The 20,886-nt window shown below is 44.7% G+C and overlaps 1 protein-coding gene across 5 annotated transcripts in view; it reads right to left on the reverse strand.

Moving 5' to 3' along the window:
• Nucleotides 1-20,886, reverse strand: part of cadm3 (cell adhesion molecule 3) — a 77,429-nt gene that overhangs the window by 39,589 nt on the left and 16,954 nt on the right. For all 5 annotated transcript variants that reach the window (XM_069511814.1, XM_069511810.1, XM_069511809.1 and 2 more), the window contains exon 3: nt 2,682-2,831. In XM_069511814.1, the coding sequence (XP_069367915.1) occupies nt 2,682-2,831 (150 nt within the window). The remainder of the gene's footprint in view (nt 1-2,681; nt 2,832-20,886) is intronic.

The following is a 20,886-nucleotide window of genomic DNA, read 5'->3' on the forward strand; positions in this document are numbered from 1 at the left end:
TATTTTGAAACTCTTCTCAGGTCAAGTCATAAATGGTCTCTCCTTCTTTCTCCGTCTGCTCCTCTGTCCCCTTAACACTGTTGTGTAATGTTTACCACTCCTCTCTCCCTTCCTGTCCCTCATCATTACTTTTCACCTTCCCTACATCAATCACTACCTCCGTTCCTCCTCCGTCAAGAAAACGAGATCTTCATTTCTCCTTCGTTCTCTCACCATCTGCTGCCCTTTGGAAGAGAAGACATGGTTGAAGGGAGGGATTCTGAGCTGCCTTCATCCTCCTCTCCGTCTCTCATCTCTCTGCTTTCCAAACTACAGCATCTGCTGTGCACGTTGGACCACTGCTGTGAGGAGTTGCGGCTCCCTCTCGCTCCCTCCTCCTATTTTCTCCCTCTCCTCCTCCACCACCACTCATCTCACTTCCCCCAAACATAGAGGTAGGACTTCTAGTGTCATTGCAGAGAAGAGCCTCACTTTCTATCCCCCCCTCTCTCTTTCTGTGGCTGAAACTCCATCTGGAGTAAAACACTTGCTGATCTCTCCATTTGTCCTTTCCCACCTCACTCCCTCATTCTCTCTCGCCTTCCTCTGTTGTCCAAATTATCTGTTGCCAAAATGTTGGCGCTCTATCTGTCTCTGCTCTCGCCGTTCTCAGCTCCATCTCTGTATCACTTCACTTCTGCTGTTAAGTGTTCATGTATTGGACAAGGGAGTCTTTCTATCTTTTCTATCTCTCTCCTCGCCCTTGTTTCTAATCCTCCAGCTCTCCGGTCGCTCCGTCCTCCCATCTGCACCACTCTCCCCTCTTTACACTTCAAGTCTGTTGTGCGATCTCAGACTTTTCCCAAAGATCCGACCTCACACACAAACACTTCAGCTCGTCAGATTCAAGTTTTCTTTAAAGTCATTTGACTTTAAACTACTATTATAACCTTTACTTCATCCTCAATCTGGCCTCTGCACCTTTTCACTCCTGACAATGTTTCGCACAAACCGCAAAGTCAAAAGCAATCATTAGTACAAAAACTCTGTATTTATACTTCCAGTCCTTATTTACTATGTCAATATTTTCCAGACTCTTCTTTGTTTCCTTTTCCTTTTAAAAACACAGATCGTGTTGTGTTATTTTCTTTTCAAATTGTCATTAGAAGTCGACCAGTTGCGTCATTAAAATTCTACAAAAACATTTTTTTAAGTAGTAAGCCTTTATTTTTATTTAAGTATTTAATTGCACTGCAGCCCGTCAAACACTGAGATTTGTTTTAGTCGTCTGGTTTCATTTGTTGCAGGTTGGCACCATGCAGTATTACAATAACACGCTGTTTGCTATCTCAGTTCCCTCATGTTTTTGTTTGGGCGATATTCACTTGAACAAAGCTTTTGACTCAAATAATCAAAGTAATTACTTGTTCAACAAAAGAACCGTGAACTAACGTGCGTGAGGAAATACGTTCTGCAGGAAACGGAGCGCCTCTCAGATTATATTCCGTTATCAACATAGACCCATTTCTCTCTCTCAGTTCACGCGTCTTGGATTGATCTTAATCGTCATCGATATATATATGATATCAAAACTGCAAATGGATTTCAGAAGCATTCGGGGCAAACAGAGTTACGATGCGACGACGCTTTCTATCCAGATGTGTAAAAGATATTCATGCATCCGTCTCTACGCAGTCACTGCTGCCAAACTATTTCTGAAGGTGGTTTGTGGAAGTAACCTCCACGCTGTCTGCTGCCTGTGATGACAGGGTTACACTGAAGTTAACCATCGTTCTTCCTGTAGCTTGACGAGCTCAACATACAGAATGTGCACCGAGCTTTTTCAGTATCTGTCTGATCCCTGATTGGTTCAAATTATCGGGGGGTTTGTTATGTATAAAGAATAACGTATCACATATTATCCATTCATGCAATTCATGCCAGTGTTTATGTTAGTTAGTGTATCTCTCTCAGCTTATAATTAATATAACTAAACCACATTAGAGCGCAGTTATTGTCCTCCTGGTGTTTCCCACAGATTGTAATCAGATGTGCGATGTGGTCGACAGGGAAGCGTGAGTGGCTCAGTGTAAACAAAAGTACATTCAGTTGAATCTTTGTGACTCTTGTAGCAACAATGTTTAATTCAGTTTTAAAAAGTATGTTTAGACGTTTCACTGCCACTGAATCTATATCTGTAATGCACGGCCAACATATTTTAATGCGGTTTCCCCGACACACACCCCTGCAAATTAAAGGTCTAGTGGTTGCGTTCAAGCCACTCGAAGCAGGCGGCTGAGGTTTGAGGAATTCAACGCCGATTTGCAGCACAAAATGGAAAACGTTGACTTTTTCCTACACCTGAAAATAACAACAGTCTTTTAAAAAAAAACACAAATAATTGGTAACGGGGCATAAACCAAACAACAAAAATATTTCTCTGTTGTCAAATGCACTTAATCCACAGAGCTGCTCTACCCAGCCTCCTCTACAACATCTCTGGGGTGTAAGAATGTCACATTTTCATGAGGGAAAAATAATCTATGAGGCATTTACACTATTATCCCTCCAAAGAATATCTGGCAAAGTAAATTAGCAGTGTTTGGAGTGTTATGTTGGGGGTGCTTTTGTGACACTTTCATTGTTTTTTTGTTTTTTTCTCTTCCACTAGTTTCCCATGTGTGTCTGCACCTCCCTCTCACCTCTCTTCTCTCCAAAGTACAGGGTCTGCTGCGCAGTGTTGGACCACTGCAGGGAGGAGTTGTCGCTCTCGGCCACCCGGCAGGTCAGTGTCACCGTGCCCCCCACGGACACCGTCTCATCTGAGGTCACCGGCTGCAAGGGGTCATCGTCTAAGTAATAAAAGAGAGGGGGAGAAAAAAAAAAAATCATAAGACAGAGCGATAGAGCGGCAGAACAGACAAGTCAGAGAGACGCTGCACCTCTATGAAAACACAAGCAAAAACAGTCGTGCACACCAACACACAAATCAGATAAAAGCCCCCCCCCCCACCCATCTCTTTCTCTGCTTGTCAGATTATCTATATATCTCTATCTGTCTTTCTGAAAGCACAGACACAATGTGCGTGCACACACACACGCGGTCATGCTGTCACAGGGACAAAAAAAAAAGCAGACAAATGGCTATCTGCTTGTTTGACTGCAAGGCCAATGTAAGAGTGATGAGTCAGTATCCAGAGACCGCACGACCTGAGGGAGCAGCAGCGATGAAGAGACGGCGACAGACAGCGGCTCTTGACGGGTCAAAGAAACAACAAGAGCAATGTCTCATACCTCTAATGGCGTTGTAACCCTCTTTTGTCGATATCGGTGTCAGTTTTTTAACGCCATGCATATGTATCCGCTGGTACAGAACAAGCTGGAATGGGACCGGCATTATGGAAATGAGCAGGTCAGGAGGAAAGAGAAAGAGAATACAAATGACCCAGCATAATGAAGGGATTCTAAAGGCAGGAGCCGGAACTGGTGTGCCACAAAAACCACTGAGCAGCGAACTGACTGGGTGTGTATGAGTATTCAAATTGGCTCAAATTATGGTATTTAACAGCGCTCCCTTGATAACGGGTGAGGGTGCAGGCTAATTCTGCTCTTTGCATTCATGAGGGTGGCAGACGATTGTGGGAATCAGAACAAGTGCTGGATACTAAAATGTCCAGCCCCTCGTTAAGCAATGCCGAACATGGATTTCTTTTTTGTCTGTGCTAAGTTATTGCGGCCTTGAGTGCCCCCAACAAAGCTTTGTGATCCCCTCTCTTCCTACTCGCATCAAAAACGTGCCAGTGCTCGCTCAACCTAATCTCTCGAAAAACAAAAATATGGCATAATTGACGACGAGACCAAGCCAACGGAGGGAACATCTCATGAGGAGACGTGCCTCAAAGCGGTCTCCTCACCCCTGAAAAGATGCCATGTATAAATAGTTTAATTGGAACCAAATTGTCAAGCGGGAGACAGGTTTATATTCGGCGTGGAGCGTTATCGCATCCTTGCACTGGCGGAGGAATTGATTTTTTTTTTTTTTCTGTAGGAAGAACATCTGCTTAAGTGCGCTTCAGCGGAACTCCCATCAAGACATGAAAGAGGGGGGGACATGGGGAAAAGAAGAATGCAGCGGAGGAGGAGGCGAGCAAACTAACTGCATGTAGCATCAAATACACACATTTACAGTACATGTGCTCGGAGGAGCAGGCGGCAAACATGAGCATTTCTGTCATTCGTGCGCTGGACGGCCGGTTCAGCTTCTCAAAACACATCAGTTTTTATTGAAGAATAAAAAATTGAGTTGAGAGGATTCAGACTCTTGAAGGTGCAGCTGCTGCTTGCTGGTGGATTCAAACAGCACTTTCAGAGCCCTTCGTGTCGGAGTAAGTCGCTCTCTGCGGTGTCTCACTGTAGCTCTGACCTTGTGGTTAGTTTATCTAAGCACCATGATGGCTGGGGGCTGAACGTGTGGTCAAGTGCACCACGGATTAGTGTCTCCTTTAATAGCATCTTGGGATAATTCTTGCGGCTGATCACAAGAGCTCCTCTACTTGGCATGAACACTCGGGGTGGATTGGCTGTCCCAGTGCATCGCTCGTCAAGCCAACGGCAATGGGCTCTGACAAGTTTGCCAAACTTGTGTCGTATCTTTGGAGTCGCGGCGTTTCTGACCAAGAGCAAACCCGCGGTCATGACTCTGTGTGACATTTGTGCCGGTAAAAATATTTACAATGTTTGAAATGAGTAAAATATCAAACTCTATTTTTATATGCTTCAGAATGATATCAAATTATATAATAAAATTAATTTGTGAAGCACTTTTCCAAACACAGAATGCAGCTCAAAGTCTTCTACAAAAAATAACATGATAAAACATTATTTGTATTATTATTATTATTATAGGCGCAATAAAACAAGCGAAGTTTTATGAATCAGCACGTAAGAATAAAGTGAGATAAAAGTTAATTATGAGGAGTCATTCTAAAATTATAAACCACTACACTTATGTTGAGGCCTTATCAATTAATGCAAGCTCATAATTAAAGGTGGCTCTGACTGTTGTGAAGATCCAAAAGTTTTTAAAGATGATTTAACTTTACTCTGTATCATGGACCCAAAGCTCCACTAATCACGTTATGTTAAACAGCGTAGGATCATGGCAGCAACTTCATTGGCCCTATCAGTCAAATATTAATCGGATGCATTTAATTTGATTTAGCTGCAGCACTGTGTGGGAGCAACTTAACTGCATCAGGATACTCTGTGCATCTCGTGGCAGCGTTTAAAAATCCACTCATTATATGGTCAGATGGTCGGGGCTAACTTGGGCGAGCATCAACACTGGTGCCTGGAGAGTCAACTTCTTGAAGTTAGTAGTTCTTGGAGTTGATAAATCGCATGACGCGTCGTAACGTGGCACGAGCAACACCTCGGCCGGTGCAAACTGGTTCAGACAAGCACAAACAAAGTCGCTCGCCGGTAGCGTGTGACCCCTGTAAGCCTCAGATACAGATACAGCTGTTCTTCTTACCTTTGAAGCTACTTAAGAGCAAAGTTAAAGGGGGGGGGAAATTAAGTTCAGCCAGAGTTTAAACAGTTAAGTCAGGATAAACGCCCGAGCTGCAAAAAAATGAAAGGAGAGACCTATCTATCCTTCGCAGACGTTAAGTTAAACACTGTGCCTTGCTCTTCTTTCTTCTCGCCTCGCTTCCACTCCTCCACACCCCCCCTCAAGCTGTAAGCTGAAGGAAGACACGGGTATTTAAAGAAACACAATTTACACTTTCCCTCGCTGGCAACAAGGTAAAGGGGGGGAACGCAGAGGTAGAAGGCTGACTGGGATATCAAGTCTAGGGAGCGAGGGAGGCAGAGGAGGGAGAAAGATGGATGGATAAGGGTGGGTGATAAAATGAGGTGCGCGTATGCAGCACCGGTGTGTGTGTGTGTGTGTAAGTGTGTGTGAAGACAGGAAGGAGGGGAGAGAAGAAGCCAATGAGACAACAGAGGAAGTGTGAGGAGCTCGAGGGTTCAACATTTTCTGAATCAGAGAACAAAGCTTTCTGTCTGCGTCTCAGAGCTGCGACCTGGGTGTGGCACCGGGACGCCTCGACAAATAATGCGACTGTTTCTGTCCGTAAATTGGTCGAAGATAGGTTTGGTAAATAAGGCCGATTTGGAGATATCGATGTGTTTGTTAACCTGTCCTCCCTGCCTCCAGTCTTTATGCTAATCCAGGCTAACAGAGTCCCGACACCAGCTCGGTACAAAACACACAGACATGAGATTGATAATCGATGCTCTCGAGAAGAAAGTAAACATATTGAACTATTCCTTTAATAAACACAGCTTCCTCTCCATTCCGCCGGTTTCACTTCCTAAGAAGACTGAAAAATTCAAACAACCTTGCCCATCTCCATGTTCACCCCCTCTCCGCCCTTCTTCTTCCATCTGTCTCCCTCCATCTTTTACCCCCACTCCTCCTCTCCATCTGCCCCTATGTCCTCTTTGGTTTCCTCCCGTCTTCCCTCACCTCTTCGACCTTCTGTCGGGCCTCCTCCCCCTTCTCCCCCACCTCCCTTATTAACAATAAAGTAATTTACTTCTTCCCGTCCTCAATTCCTATGTTCCCTTCTTTTTTGGTTCACCCAGGGAGGCTTTACAGTGTTGCTGCTAATTAGCACGGGTTAATGAACTTTATTTACTGTGCCACAAGTGTGTGTGTGTGTGTGTGCACCTTCTGCATGTAGGTCTGGGCTAAGTCTGTGTGTGTGTGTGTGTGTGTGCATAATGAGATTATTATCCGCATGTTCATGCATCTCTTAAGCCTAGTTTATGCTTCTGCGTCACGTCTACGCCGTACCTACGCCGTAGGTCGTTGAGCATTCGAAGTTCTGCGTCGAGGGAACGCGTTGCTCTGCAATTCACCGCCATGCCGCTAGGGGGTGTAGCGGTGTGTTTGTGTGGTTATAGCCGAATCCTCGCTTTTTCTTCCGTAAAGTAAACAACAGTTAAACAATGGCGACCGAGGTGGAGCAGCTGTATTTGTTGTTGGAGCTCATCAATATTGAAGAACAAATGCTTATATTGCAAATGTTGAAGCGCAAGCTACAAAGAAAACGTTTGCGGAGCTGGTTTTTACGACGAGGAAGAAAGACCGGAAAAGCAACCGCCGGAACTTACGTTCTGAGCGGACCAATCACAGCGCTTACGGTCCGCGTCGACGTCCGCGTAGTTAGGATTTTTGGGAGGCGCACGTCAGGCTACGGCGTAGGGGTCTGCGTCGACGCCGTAGCTACGGCGTAGCTACGGCGTCGACGTGACGCAGAAGCATAAACTAGGCTTTAGTGTGTGTGTGTGCGAGTCTTAAAAAGCTTCTTAGCGATGCTCATGTTTTGTTTGCGTGCAACTGTTTGCGCTCAAGTGCAGTTGTATTTGTTTTTCCTGGGAGGATTTTATGTGTATGTGTGTGGGGGGGAGGGGGAGGCGTGTGTATCAGTGTGATTTATGAGATGATTTTTATCTGCATGTGGTTGAGGCTGTGTGTGTGTGTGTGTGTGTGTGTGTGTGTGTGTCCATATTCCATTGTAGCTGCACAGAGAGCTGTGGTGTGTGACAGGCAGAGCCATGTGTCATGGTGCTGCTGATGCTTTACACACTGGCAGGAAACTCTGCCAAAAGTATGCAGTTTTATGTGGCATGGTATGATACAGGCCATTACACACACTCGCAGGCAGGCTGACATGCATCGTGCACAGGAACGCACACACACACACACACACACACAGAAAGAAGACGCACATTTCTAGAGCTCCAACAACAGAAAGAATATGATTAAAAATACATTATACAGTTGGACACATGAAGAAAACATGCACAAACACACAAAAAGTGCACAAAGGACACACACACATACCGTATATATATATATATGCATATATGTATATGTATACACAGAGCATCCTCCCCCACACATCTATCTCTGCCCAGCTGTCCCCGACCACCACCCATCCCCCAGGGTATATATGTTTGTGTATGTATGTCTAAGTATATACGTGTGTATATGAGCGTATACACCTCTGCCCACCTCCACCCTCTACAAGATCCCTCCTACCTCACTCTCATCCTTCTCTCCATCCCCCCCCCCCCCCCCCCCCCCCCCCCCCCCCATCGTCTGCCTACTTGGGATGAAAACATGCAAATTCAAAACTGTACACTTGATCATTTGTCCAGTGAATGAAAGCAAACGACAAAACATCTGCATCGTAAAACAAGTCGTTTTTCCGAGTAGCGGCCTCGTCTTCACTGCGAGACAAAGGCCTGTGAAGTGCGGAGCAAAGCGGGTGTAGCGAAAGGCTTTGTTTTCCGCCTGATTTCTGTGGCTTTGCAGCCTCTAATAAAGTACCGCTGTTGTGATTCTCATTCTGTTGTCCTGCCGTTGTCGTCTTGGGGCGCCGAACAAATTTCTCACAATCTCTGAGGGGGTGTGGGTGGGTGGAGAAGAGAGGGAGGAGGAGGGGGGGACGATTGGGCTGTGTATTTGGGATTTATGCACCCCCGCCTGCCGTCTTAGCACAAACAAACTCCTGAGCCCTCTGTATATCCTCAGCCCGCCTTTTTTACTTGGGCCTGGTGGTTTGTGGGGGATTTTGGGGAGGCCAAACACAGCCCCCGCCCTTCCCCATCAGGTGCCTCCTCCCACCACCACCCCGCACCACTCCACCCTCCCTCCCTGAGCTGCCTGTCAAACATAGTTAGCTCCAAGCTCAGACGATGCCCCTCCACCAGCTGGATCCCCCCCACACACAAACACACACACCACCACCATCACAGCCCAACAGTGTGTCTGCAGCAGCATTGAGGCGCCAAGCCGGCCGCCCCACCCTGCCACTGGAACAGCGCTATGAGGAAGAAAAGAGTGCGGGGTGAGAGATGGGGGAGAGGAGAGAGGAGGCGAGGGGTTCGGTTTGCTGAAAAGGGCAGCAGCTTCTCTGCTGACAAAAGAAAAGACAATAATGATTTGACAGGAAGAAAATGACGGAGAGAGTTGGTGTGGTGGAAGAGGGAGAGCTAGACGGAAACATGGGGGGGGGGAAACAGAGGGGCAGTGAGAGAAAGAGGAAAAGAGAGAGAGCGAGAGAGGTGAGCGAAGGACATGGCAGAAATAAGCATATATAGATAGATGAGAGCAATGAGGAGAGATGACAGGGTGACTTAGAACGGGGACAAAAAGGAGTGGAAACGCAGGAAAAACAATGAGAGCGTGATGGAGGGAAGTAGAGCAGAATGGAGAAAGTCAAAAAGGAGACAGTGACATGGAGAGATAGAAAAAAATTTTTTTTAAAAACAGAATGATGGGACTCTGGCAGACGTAGTGAGGTGGAGAGACAAAGCAACAGGAGCAGAGACACAGGGAAGGTTTGGATTTCTTCCTCCTCAGCACAGAAATAAAGCTGAGACAGTTATCGGCCCCTGAAATCATTTATTCTAACTCGAGTGATAAACACAAACGACAAACACACCGAGTCCAGCTCGGTATCACTGATAAACACTGAAGCAGTCTTTGTAATATAAGGTTTTCTGAAGTTTCCTTGCTGACCTGCAGCGAAGGGAAACAACCTCGCACAACCTCATCGCACGTTTAAGCCTTGATTACAAACGAGGCGAGGTGACTGCTCCGGGGCCCTGAACCTGCAAAAAGCCTTCAATTCGCTCAATGTCAATTAGGTTTCAACGCTGTTAATTTGCTACCGATGCCACAAATTTGCACCACTTAGTGGCAAACCACTATATTAAGGTAAGATATTGGATTAATGTGCCAGCATTTTGTTACGGAGGAGGTTTTGCGTCCTGAACATTGTGAGGAGGACAGTTTTTAGTTGGTCTTCACTTACAATACAGACTACATGTTTATTTTTGCCGAGGGTGTCGTGGAGGGTGAAAAGAAAGAATTTTAAAACTGATTTCAGTCTATGGGTTTTTCATCCTTCAGTGTTTTTTTAATGAGTTGTTAAGAGAACTGTTCATAGCCTGGCATCAACACAACAATTACCGATTCCATCTAGAACAAGCATGAAGTTGTTTGTCTTTTAGAGAAAATAAACTTTAAATCAGATTTATCAGACCCCTCCAGAGCAGCAGCAGCCATCTTGATTGGAGCTACCATTGGTCGGTCATCACCTTGAGCCCGCCCCATTTTAAATGAGTCATCGTGATTGGCCCCCGACCACGCTCATTTTTCGATGGACCTCATCCTGAGTGTGAGCGGAGCCCGAGCCGAATGACCATGAGCTCACTGATTGGTCTGATGCCCAGGGTGAGAGAGACAGACAGAGATGTTTTTGATTTAAATGAAGAGGAATTTGCTGCGGCAGCAAACACAGTTCAAAGAGGCTCTGGCACCAGAAGTGATCAGTTAATGAGGAATAAAAAAAAAACATACTTTATCTGTCCATCTGCGCACACACACACACGCACACACACACACACACACACACAAAGAGGAAGATAAAGAGAGTGAAATCTTTAATGCCTTGGCAAATGCACTGACTGCCCCTGCCAATAGGCCACTTAAAGAAATGAGTAGTCAATTACCAGAAGTTTGCCCTTTTGACTAAGATCACTAGATCCATTATGGGAACCTCAGAATCTGTTCTCTCTCTCTCTTTAGTTCACTTTGTCTCTTTTTCTCTCTCTCTCTCTTTCTCTCTCTCTTCCCCTTCATACAGACAACACCCATATTTCAGAACAGCAATAACAAGAAGGCTGCGAGAAGTTTCTGATCAGCTCTGGGAAATAAAAGTGTGTCAGAATAACTCACTCACACACTCACACACACACACACACACACACACACACACACTTGTATATGGGAATGAAATGAATGTGCACTTTGAGTGATGACTTAATGTCATAGTTTGTCTTTCAGTGGAATCACATTATGACATTACTGCTTCACCAGGTTCTGTTATCTAGATTAATGAGTCTGAACAAACTGTGATTAAAAACTAAATTAATGAGCAAAGAGTTTTGTTGAACACGCTTAAAGAGATTTGTTTGATGTGGAACACAAGAGGGGAACGCAGCTCGATGCACTGAACTTCAGTTTGCATATCATATACACTACATTCCAAATGAACGCGGACGGCGCTGTGTTGTTTTGGTTTTAAGCTGTTTCTTCTTCGGGCTCATTAATTTAAACGGTACTGCTGCAGCACACAATGAAATTCGAGACAATAGCGTGTTTTCAAACTTGGCACTGTAGTTCGGAGAGTGACATTTTCTATTTGAGCCTGTGCACAAAGTGAGGTCAAGTTCCCGGACTTCACTTTGTAACCGACATCAGTGCTCGACGCGTCTAATGCTCTTGTGGCTGAACTGGAGGAAATGTCTGCAGCCGGGTTGCATCTTGTGAAAAGTGTTTCCACAGAAGTGGTTAAAGCAGCAGATCACAGCCCATGAGAGCAAACATTACATACTGAGGAAGGTTGGCTGCTATGTATGTCATATACCCACAACCTCCTCCATGTTAGGGGATGGGACAACCTAAAAATGCAAAGTTGATTGTTCTCCAAGATTGTTTTTGTTGATTCATTTGGCAAGTAGAGCCACGTCATCCATCTTTATATACATTCTATGATCTGAACAGTGCATCTGTTGTTTTTGCTGTGATGTACAAACACACATACACAGTTGTCAACTCTAAACCACATACATGCAATGACACACAGAGGCGAGCAAACAGCTGCACAAACACTACGACACACACACACACACACTCTTACACACTCATCCACTCATGAAACCTCCCGATAACAGCGAGGACTTATACATCAGGCGCAGGAAGAATAGGGCTCTTGATGCCCTGGGAAAGGCCAAGATTAGAAAAAGGGGAATCGTCCTACAGCTTCCGTTTAAAGAGAGAGGCTGAGGAGGCTGATGGAGGAGAGTGAGCGAGGGACGTGCAGAGGGATACAGAGAGAGAGAGAGAGGGGGAGCGCTGAGCCAGAGAGCCAAGGGTGACGAGGGAAGATATGCTTCAAATTAAATCATTTGAAACAAAAGAGGATTGTTGCCAGGCAACCAAGCCTGAACAGGGTTTCCAGGGCAACCGAGTTGACCCAAAGCTTGACCTAAGAAAGGCAGTTGCCCTTGTCAGCGAACGGCACAAGAACGCACAGCCGCACATACAGACAGACACAAACACGCACCTGCACCTCCACCCCTCTGCCTCTATCGCTTTCAAGGTCCATCCGCCAAACAGGAACAGACAGCAGGTTTCGTCTTTTATATACGGAACACGACTGAAATGTCATCCCCGTGGCACGAGCGAAAAAAACAGGGCCTTCAATCAAAAGGGGGGTTTTGAAAATCGAGAGAGGGGACGAGGTTAGGCGGCTAATGGATGACGTTGGCCAAAATCAACAGCTCGTGAAGCACAACACATAAACTGTCCGATGTCCAAGATGAGCTTGTAGGAATAGATAAATAGAGCAATATTTTTTTCTGGGAGTTTTGGCAGCACTGTCAGTACACAAACACAGTTTGAGATAATGGATGGATCCCACATTCTCTAGCAGTGGGGGAAATGGTGCAGACGGCCAAGACACTATTAGAGAGGTTTCACATACGAGAGCATTATGTGAACATACCACAGCAAGACCAGAATTATAGAATTTAAAAAAAGTCTGAAACTGATAACATCAATACGCCAATAAAAAGAATTACTGCAATATAACTTTCATCGATAGCGATGTTACAAGAGTTAATTAGTTCGCTTGGGTCCTGACGGGCTTGGGTCCGGTATCTAGTGAGGAGGTCAAACGTATAATTGATCAACCTTAGATTTATACAGATGTTTTGCTTATTTTCAAGTGTTTTTCATTCTCTGATAAAGCTTAACTCAGAAAAAAGAAGCAATCTTTAAACCTAAAAGAAATAATTTATCATGATGATTATCAATATTGTCTGATATGAAGATTTTTAAATTTATATCCATTTTGGCCATTTCACCCAGCCCTAATATATATATATATATATATATATATATATATATATATATATATATATATACTGTATGTTGAATAATTTAGTTATTTTGTGGATGTGCTCTGTTTTCTGTGCCTCCTGGGAGAAGGATCCCTCACTTGAATCTCTCCCTGAGGTAGAAGGTCACACTTTTTACAGATTATGAGGCAAATTGTGATTTGTGAATATCGGCTCTTCTAATAAAATCTGATTTGATTTGACAGATAATAAGGAGAGAGACAAAGAGCTGGGGAATGTCATGCAAAAACATTTTAACGAGGACATCGTGATTCAGGGTCAGCATCTTAATCTGATTTTCGATATGTTGGACCAATGACCTCATCAGCACACTTTTATAAAATGACCTTAAGTGTATCCCCGGATTCCTGCACTGATATAAAACAAATTTCTTGTCACTTGATTGATCAACACACACACACACACACACACACACGGATGCAATTTAAGAACGATAAGATAAAAGTGGAAGCATCATTTTAAACTGTTAATTAAGGATCGAAACCTTGTTCAGACAGATTTTTGTACACATGGCGATAAGCTTCGGGCCGCGAGTCTGCTTCACACAAGGTACAACAGTATCTGGAACGCCCTCCCCCCACTCTTTTCCAAAGTTAAAACTGAGGGGGACGTGTCTGACAACTTTTCTCAAATAAACTATCCAACAAGGTAGAGAAGTAAGCGAGTGGGAACACTTCTTTTTCTCACTTTTCTCAAAAACGTCTTGCATCAGTTTTTGTGATGACAAACAAGTGCAACACCACGGACGCCCTCGAGGAGATGCTGTCCGAAAGTGCGAGCGCTGTTATCCCCAATTGTACGACTCACTGTGACTACAAAGACCTGAGAAAGACGCAGCGCTCCTGAAGATGAGGGAGGCGGCGTGATGCAATTCGTAGGAGGCTGTAATGCCGGGGCTGTGTGACCCACCTCTGAGTGCGGACATTCAGAAACACTTCTACCTTTAGACATGGTTCGTTTCAACTGAAAGCCTCTGTTCGGGAGAGCAGCTTTTATAATTTCAATCACCCTTCTTCAAAAACCTCTGTGGGTGCAGATCTGATCAGACACCCCGTGAAAGCACTTCAGAAATCAGCCGAGCATTCACCGTTTTTGACGTTTTTCTTCCCCGCGCATTTAGGAAAATTATTACGGAGCTGTCCTGAAACCCTCATACGACAAACTGTGATACTCGCGAGGTGAGCACCTACTGAAGTCAGTTCCTTTGGTATCATGTCAACTCTCCTGTCAGGCTGCTTCCACTTGAAATCACAACTCTTTACTTGATGTGTAATCGTTGCCGAGTTACAAGAAACTGGATGTTCGACTGGATGTTTGTTTTTTGTTCGTCTCAGGTAGACCTATCGTTTCTATCGTCTCCCTGTGTCTCAGCAACATGACATGAAAGGACAACGGAGTGAGTGTGTGTGTGTGTGTGTGTGTGATTGTCGCTGTACTGGAACATTTCTACCTTGTATTCAGGCATGTTCCTTTTCTCCAGGGACCACTTGGGAAAATGTGTTTGTCCTTCGGTGTGTACCAAAGTGTGTGTGTGGCCATGTGCTCCCCCTCCTCTTCTCCCGTCTTGTCTGAAGGAATGTGTGCATGCCTTGTAAAGAGGTACGCGCCCTAATGAACGCAACCTTTCGGATGGCCCCCACGGTTTGTCACTCCCAATCAAGACAATGGAGATCAATGGACGAGCGAGGGCGAGGGCGAGGGAAGGGAAGATGAGGAAGAGGAACAATAGCAGCAAAAAAACAGACAGTGAAACAATAGCGGCCGGACAGTGGCGGTTTTATGGGCTTGCACGCTGAGTGGCAGGGTGACCCCGGACTTCATCAGGGCGCCCCTCACGAGCTAATTGACTAATGAGGGTCACTCCACATGGGCCTAACTGTCATGGTCGCCAGCGTCTCAGAATTGGCGCGGCCGGAGATCATTCGGTGACCCACTTGACACGAGGGACGAAACACACAAGCAGGGCATCGTGTGCGACGGCACTCAAGACGCAGATGGCAGCATAGCAGCATTTCCATAAGTACTTTTCCCGTCGTGTAATTATTGATTAGAAAGTCTGATTAATTCTGATTGATCATTTCTACAGATTTAATTACAGTGAAATTAAAACGTGTATTATTTTGCTGGAGATCTCCTGGAGGTTCTGTCAACGACCACCAGGAGCCTTTAAATGTGAGCTGTGCAGCGCACTCCTACTCTCACACTATAAATACATACCATAATACTAGGTCGGGATATTACAGTAAATAGGCGGGTAAAGAATCAGCTTCAATCATAAGAGAAACCACCATTTAGACAACCTATCATCCATTGTTCCTTCCGCTTAATTCCCTAATGTAACTGACATCCATTTGCCACTGGATATTGTATAATGTATTCAGCCTGTGTGTTAATTCATCTGAATTCATCACAGCTCAGTATTTCCATGTAAATTTTATTCTTGTCACGCTGGAAAAAAAGCCTCTGAAACATCACTTAGAGCATTACGGAACACTAAAAGTCATTTCAGAACCCGCGGAACTCGACGCGGCTCCCAGAGATCGGCTGACCCATTACTCAGGTTCAATGGCGAGCCGTAGTTTGAGATGTACGAGGCCTGCAAATGGAAAAAAAAAGAATATTCTAGAAACACAGAACCATTAATGCAATCAGTGTGGTAGAGTGACAGGTGTTGCAGGTGTTTCCGGGTGCAGCTGAAGAGGGAGGTGATGGGATCATTTAAACAGCAGCTTAACTATCTGATATCTCAGATAAGAAGGCAAATAACAGTTAGACACATCATCCACTTCCTGATGTGAGCTATAAATCTGTATCACAGACGTGTACGTCAAGCTAAAACGCTGGGTAAACACCAAACATCCCACACTACATCTTCACGTACGCAAGCGTGGATGCATGATGGATGAACATAAGACCGGGCAGATGTGTGTGCACTGTACCATCAATGTCATTTGAAAAACTCATGTCAGCCAATTTAAAACTGTCAGAAAGTATGAAAAACAGCCCAATTTAGCAGATTTACCACGGCGGAGCTTCAGCTACTGTAAATCTGATGGGTCTCAAAGGGTTTCCTTAACATTTTCTTTCCTTTTCAGGGCTGAACGTGACCTCATTTGGCACAAAGCACCTTTGCTCTGAAGGTCGGCCACTTAGACAAGTATATTTAGTCGATGTAATCTTAAAAATACACGCTTATTTACATGTGTTGTAATGTCTCCTTCTAAAAAAAGGGATTGTTTAGAAGCAATTGTTGGATTTTGGTGTTTGATGTCATGAATCTACGGAGATGGAGAAATGGATTTCATCGTAGCACTTGCAAGGCGTCTGTTTTCTATGTTCCTTGTTCACCCTCTCAAAGAAGAAAAGTTTGGCCCTGTGGATTGGTTATTATTATTACAAACCTTCAACTACAGCTTCTCATATATTCTACTAAGTGTGAACTTGCTGGAGGGACACACACGACTCCTCTAAAAGATATTCTCTCAGTTGGTTTTCAGACGATAGATGAGCAGAACATGTTTCTATAAGTGTTTTGCTTTGGATGAAATCTTGTGGCTTCAGAGGCCAAACAGCAGCATATGATTCACATCATTCTCATCAAATCGCTCAGGAAGCCCAACAGCAACTGTATTCAAGTATTTATTATGTTATTTGGGTTTGTGAAAGACCCTCAGGAAACATTTTCTGATCTGATGCCCTCATCAGCAGGAGGGCATCATTTGTCTGTGTCTCGCAAAACTGTTTCTCTGCTGGAAAATTAATCTGTTTCATGATGTGACAACTCTCTGGTACAATTTGGAATTGGAATCGACTTGGTTTTCAATACGAGTCCTGTGGTTTGGGTTCAAATTACCACTTTGAAATGGTAAGGCGAACGTAGTTGTCATGGTTACAAAAATAAAAATGTAGGCAAGGTTTGGGAACAATTATGGTCACGGTGAAAAGCAAACAATGTTGACCGGCGGTAGCAAACAGGAAACAGCGGTCGTATATAAGTGTGAGTCCAATTCCAACAGCCAGACCTCCTCCTGGAGACGCTATAATCACAACGCCTCACTCCAGCCTTTACTCTCATTCAAATTACTACACGGACTTTGTCACTGGGAAGATTTGGCGGCACACAACTGCAGGATTTCAAGGTTAAAAGGTTTCTACGCTGAAACAAAAGCTTGAAATCCAAACGGGTAATGAGAGGCTTTGTTTCCAGAAATCACAAAAGAAAAAGATTTTTCTCACTTATCTCTTTCAGCATCTCGTCCGTGTGTTTTTATCCGTCCAGTTTTCAGATATACTATTTAAAATGTCTGCCACGTTCCCTATTTCATTTGACTGTAATTGGTTTATAGTGCTGACAAAAAAATGTCATTATTCTTAAAAGACATGCAGATGTTGTCAAATAACTTTTCAAATAACGCTGAAAATGAAATTCCATTCACCTCGATTGTGTTGAAGTGAAGGAAAGCAAAATCCACACACAAGAGCAAATCGAATGGAAGAGCACACCTCCGCCAATCCACTTATCTCGCCATGTTAAAGAAAGAAATGAAATGTTAAAGAAAGGGATAAAGAAAACAATGCGTTATCATACGGCGGCGGAAAGATTCCTACACGCCGATGAAACCACATTTAAATCCACTGGATCCAGATCTTTCATTTGATCTGCAGCAACTTGGACACATTCACAGATATCAGTGTTTTTTCATTTAAGATCCTTGAATTATTCACTGAAACGTCAAAAAACACACATCCCTGCAATGTTAGAGAAAGATATGAGGTGATTTTAAAGTAATTCAAATAAGTCCCGTATCCTCCGCTTTGTCCTGACGTGTGCTAAAACGCTACGGACTCTTTATTATCACGTGTCACGTCTATTCACCAAGTTTCGTGCAAATCCGTCGAGAAGTTTTCGCGTAACCCAGCTGATAAACAAACGGACAGGGATGAAACCGCGAGGTAATAAAACCAAGTATGTGCATGTTTGGTAGTTTAGTACAACTGTACCTGAGAAATGCTTTCATACACTGGTCATAACACACACTCCTGCATACGTTACACACAATATGCGATATATAATAAGTGCATGCAGCGTGAGCATCGACTGCGGAGCCACACCATAGTTCTCTCTGGGCTGAGCGACTGTACAGCAGCACATTACTATGATATACTTATGCTCTCCATTCAAAACACTCAGTCATGACGCTGAATCTTATTTAACGTCACGAGCCACATTTGCCTGGAGTGGAGCGCTACAAGCTCAGCTACCAGAGGAAAGGACTGAGGTCATCTTTCTTTTCTTGCCACCTCTGTTTCTGCTCTCTCTGCAGCTCTCTCTCTCTCTCTCTCTCTGCTGTGATTGCACCCACCTCCTCCCCTCTCTCTCTCTCTCTCTCGTTCCTCCCCTGCCTCTATCTGTGCCTCTCTCCCTCTGCAGTCAGTGAATTCCCTCGGGTTCGACAGCGGGAGACTATTACACTCACAGACGGATTCGCTCTCCTCCAATTTCTCTCTGTCCCTTTCCTCCCAGCTCTCCCCCTCTTTCATCATCCCCCTCTTCCTCTCCTTCTCCATCTCATCCCTCAAGCCTCCTTCCCCTCTTGTTCGTTCTCTCCATCCGTGTGAATGTGTGTGTTTGTAGGTTTTTTTGTGTGCAGCCATGCACAGGTCTTCCAAGCCCCTCTCTCGCTCCCCTCCCTTCCCCTCTCCACTCCCTCTTTCTCTTTCTCCTTTTCTTCAGTCAATATAATTGGCATCGCAGGAGTGCTCCCTGCAGAGTATGCTAAAACAGCAAGCACAAAACAGAGGGAGAGCAGAGGAGGAAGGAGGCATGAAGGAGAGAGCTGTGGATAGAGACAAAAAGGTGTAAGCGAGGGGAGGACAGGAAAGCAGAGGAACCGAAAGAGAGAAGAAGAAGATGAGAGAGAGAAACAGAGAAAGGGACTTATAAGTGATGAGTGGGAGGAGAGATAAATATAGAGAATAGAGGGAAGACAGATACAGTTTATAAAAAGACAAGAAGGCAGACGGAAATAAAAAGACAAAAAAGGTGGCGGTGCAGCTTGAGAGGAAGGGAAAGGGTTGAAAGAAGAGACGGAAATGAGGACAAATTGAGAATGGAAGGAAGCGTGGAATGGTAGTAGGCTATAGACGGAAGACATGAAGGATAGAGGAGGGGAAAGAAAAACAGGGATGAGCTTCAGGAAGACAAAGAAACAGCACAAAAAAGTAAACTGAGAGGAAGGAAATAAAAGAAACATAAGTGAGGAAAACAAGGAGGAGGAGGGAGGCAAACAAAAAGACAAAGCGCGGAAAATTAAGGGAGCGGTGGAGAAAGGAGGACACGACAAGACGCAGATGCAGGAAGATAAGACAACAGGAGACGCGGGGAGAGAAAATGAGGAAGAAAAACAGAAGAGAAAAGTCTTGACCATAACAATCAGCAACCAGAGAAACCAGAGCGCATCCATTCAGACTCCAGGCAGCCACTCCCGGCAAATTCAGCCATATATCTCCTCCTGACTAGTCACACAAGTGCCAAGTCACATTACACCGCCAGACAACCATCCTGAAATAACCCAGACCTCTCTCGCAGCAGCTCCGTCTCTCGCTGCAGGTTTCAGACGGAATAATTGAACACTTTTTAAACTTACAGGCAATATTTGCAATTTAAACGCGCCGCGTCTCATCAGACTACGTCGCAGATTCTTCACAGGACTCGGCAGAGAAGAGCGTGAGCTGTTCTCACTGTTGAGATGTTTTTTTATGATCTGATTAAGCAACGCACAGGGGCGGTGGCAGGGAGTCGTAGCGGCAAACCGCAACGTTAGTCAAATCTCAAGTGCGAGAGAAACAAACACCAGCGAGACGCCGCTGAATGACCCGTCCGGGGCAAATGAGCCGGCCAACCTGAGCAGCCACCTGCCTGACCCGCTAACCACTCGAGGGGCGGAAGTGCAGGTCAGAGGAGTGCTAAGACTTCTGGCATTACATTACCGAAGAGGTCACGTGACTTCAGGCTAATGAGTCTCTCACTAATGAGCTAAAGAATCTCCTGCTGCCTCTCCTGTGCTGCTGAAATGAAATGTTGCCTTGTGCAGCTCTGTTTTCATTACTAATAATCCCTCAGTTAGTTTTAGAGTAATTAATCAGTCTAATAATCACAGAAACCTCGGCCCATCTGTCTGACTGTGGTTCACATTCCTGCAGACTCGTGGCTAATCACTGTGTGACATTGTGTATCACGACCACAGCCCGTCCACGAACTGAACCCCCGATGAACAGGTGAACAGCTCTTTGTGCCGCAGCTTCAGGTTTCTATGGAGCAGATCTTTACTTTTACTTACTGAAGGTCACTTTTACTGTTTCACAAAGAAACCCAAAGCCCAACAGGCGGGTTGAGACACTGCCCTCGTCAGATAACACTTCAAAAATGCAGACGAGAGCTCACAGCAGCACAGACGGTTTTAAAATTGCTATAATGAGTTAAGGAACTGAGGAGGTGTTATATTTACTGCCTCTCACTTCTCTTACTTCATGCACCTGTAACCCAGTTGTTCACTTTAAAAATAAATGCTTTGGTTCAACATAGAAAATATTCGGGTTAAGATTTTTGAGCCACTGAAGGTGAGTTTCTCCTCCACTCTCAGAAAAGCTGTTCAGATTTTTGTCCTTTACTATTTTCTTGATGCCTTGAAATGTGAATTAACTTATTTATCGTGGAAAACTTAGAGAACATGCAGCTGCAGCTTCTCCTATTGAAGCACAAGTTTGTTATCATCAGTGTGCTGAGGATTGAATGTGACAGTAGCCTTCATCTTAGTTAACATTGTTTTTCGTAATTATGAG

This window comes from Paralichthys olivaceus, chromosome 16 (genome assembly GCF_024713975.1).
Source record: "Paralichthys olivaceus isolate ysfri-2021 chromosome 16, ASM2471397v2, whole genome shotgun sequence".
Classification (NCBI taxonomy): Eukaryota; Metazoa; Chordata; class Actinopteri; order Pleuronectiformes; family Paralichthyidae; genus Paralichthys; species Paralichthys olivaceus.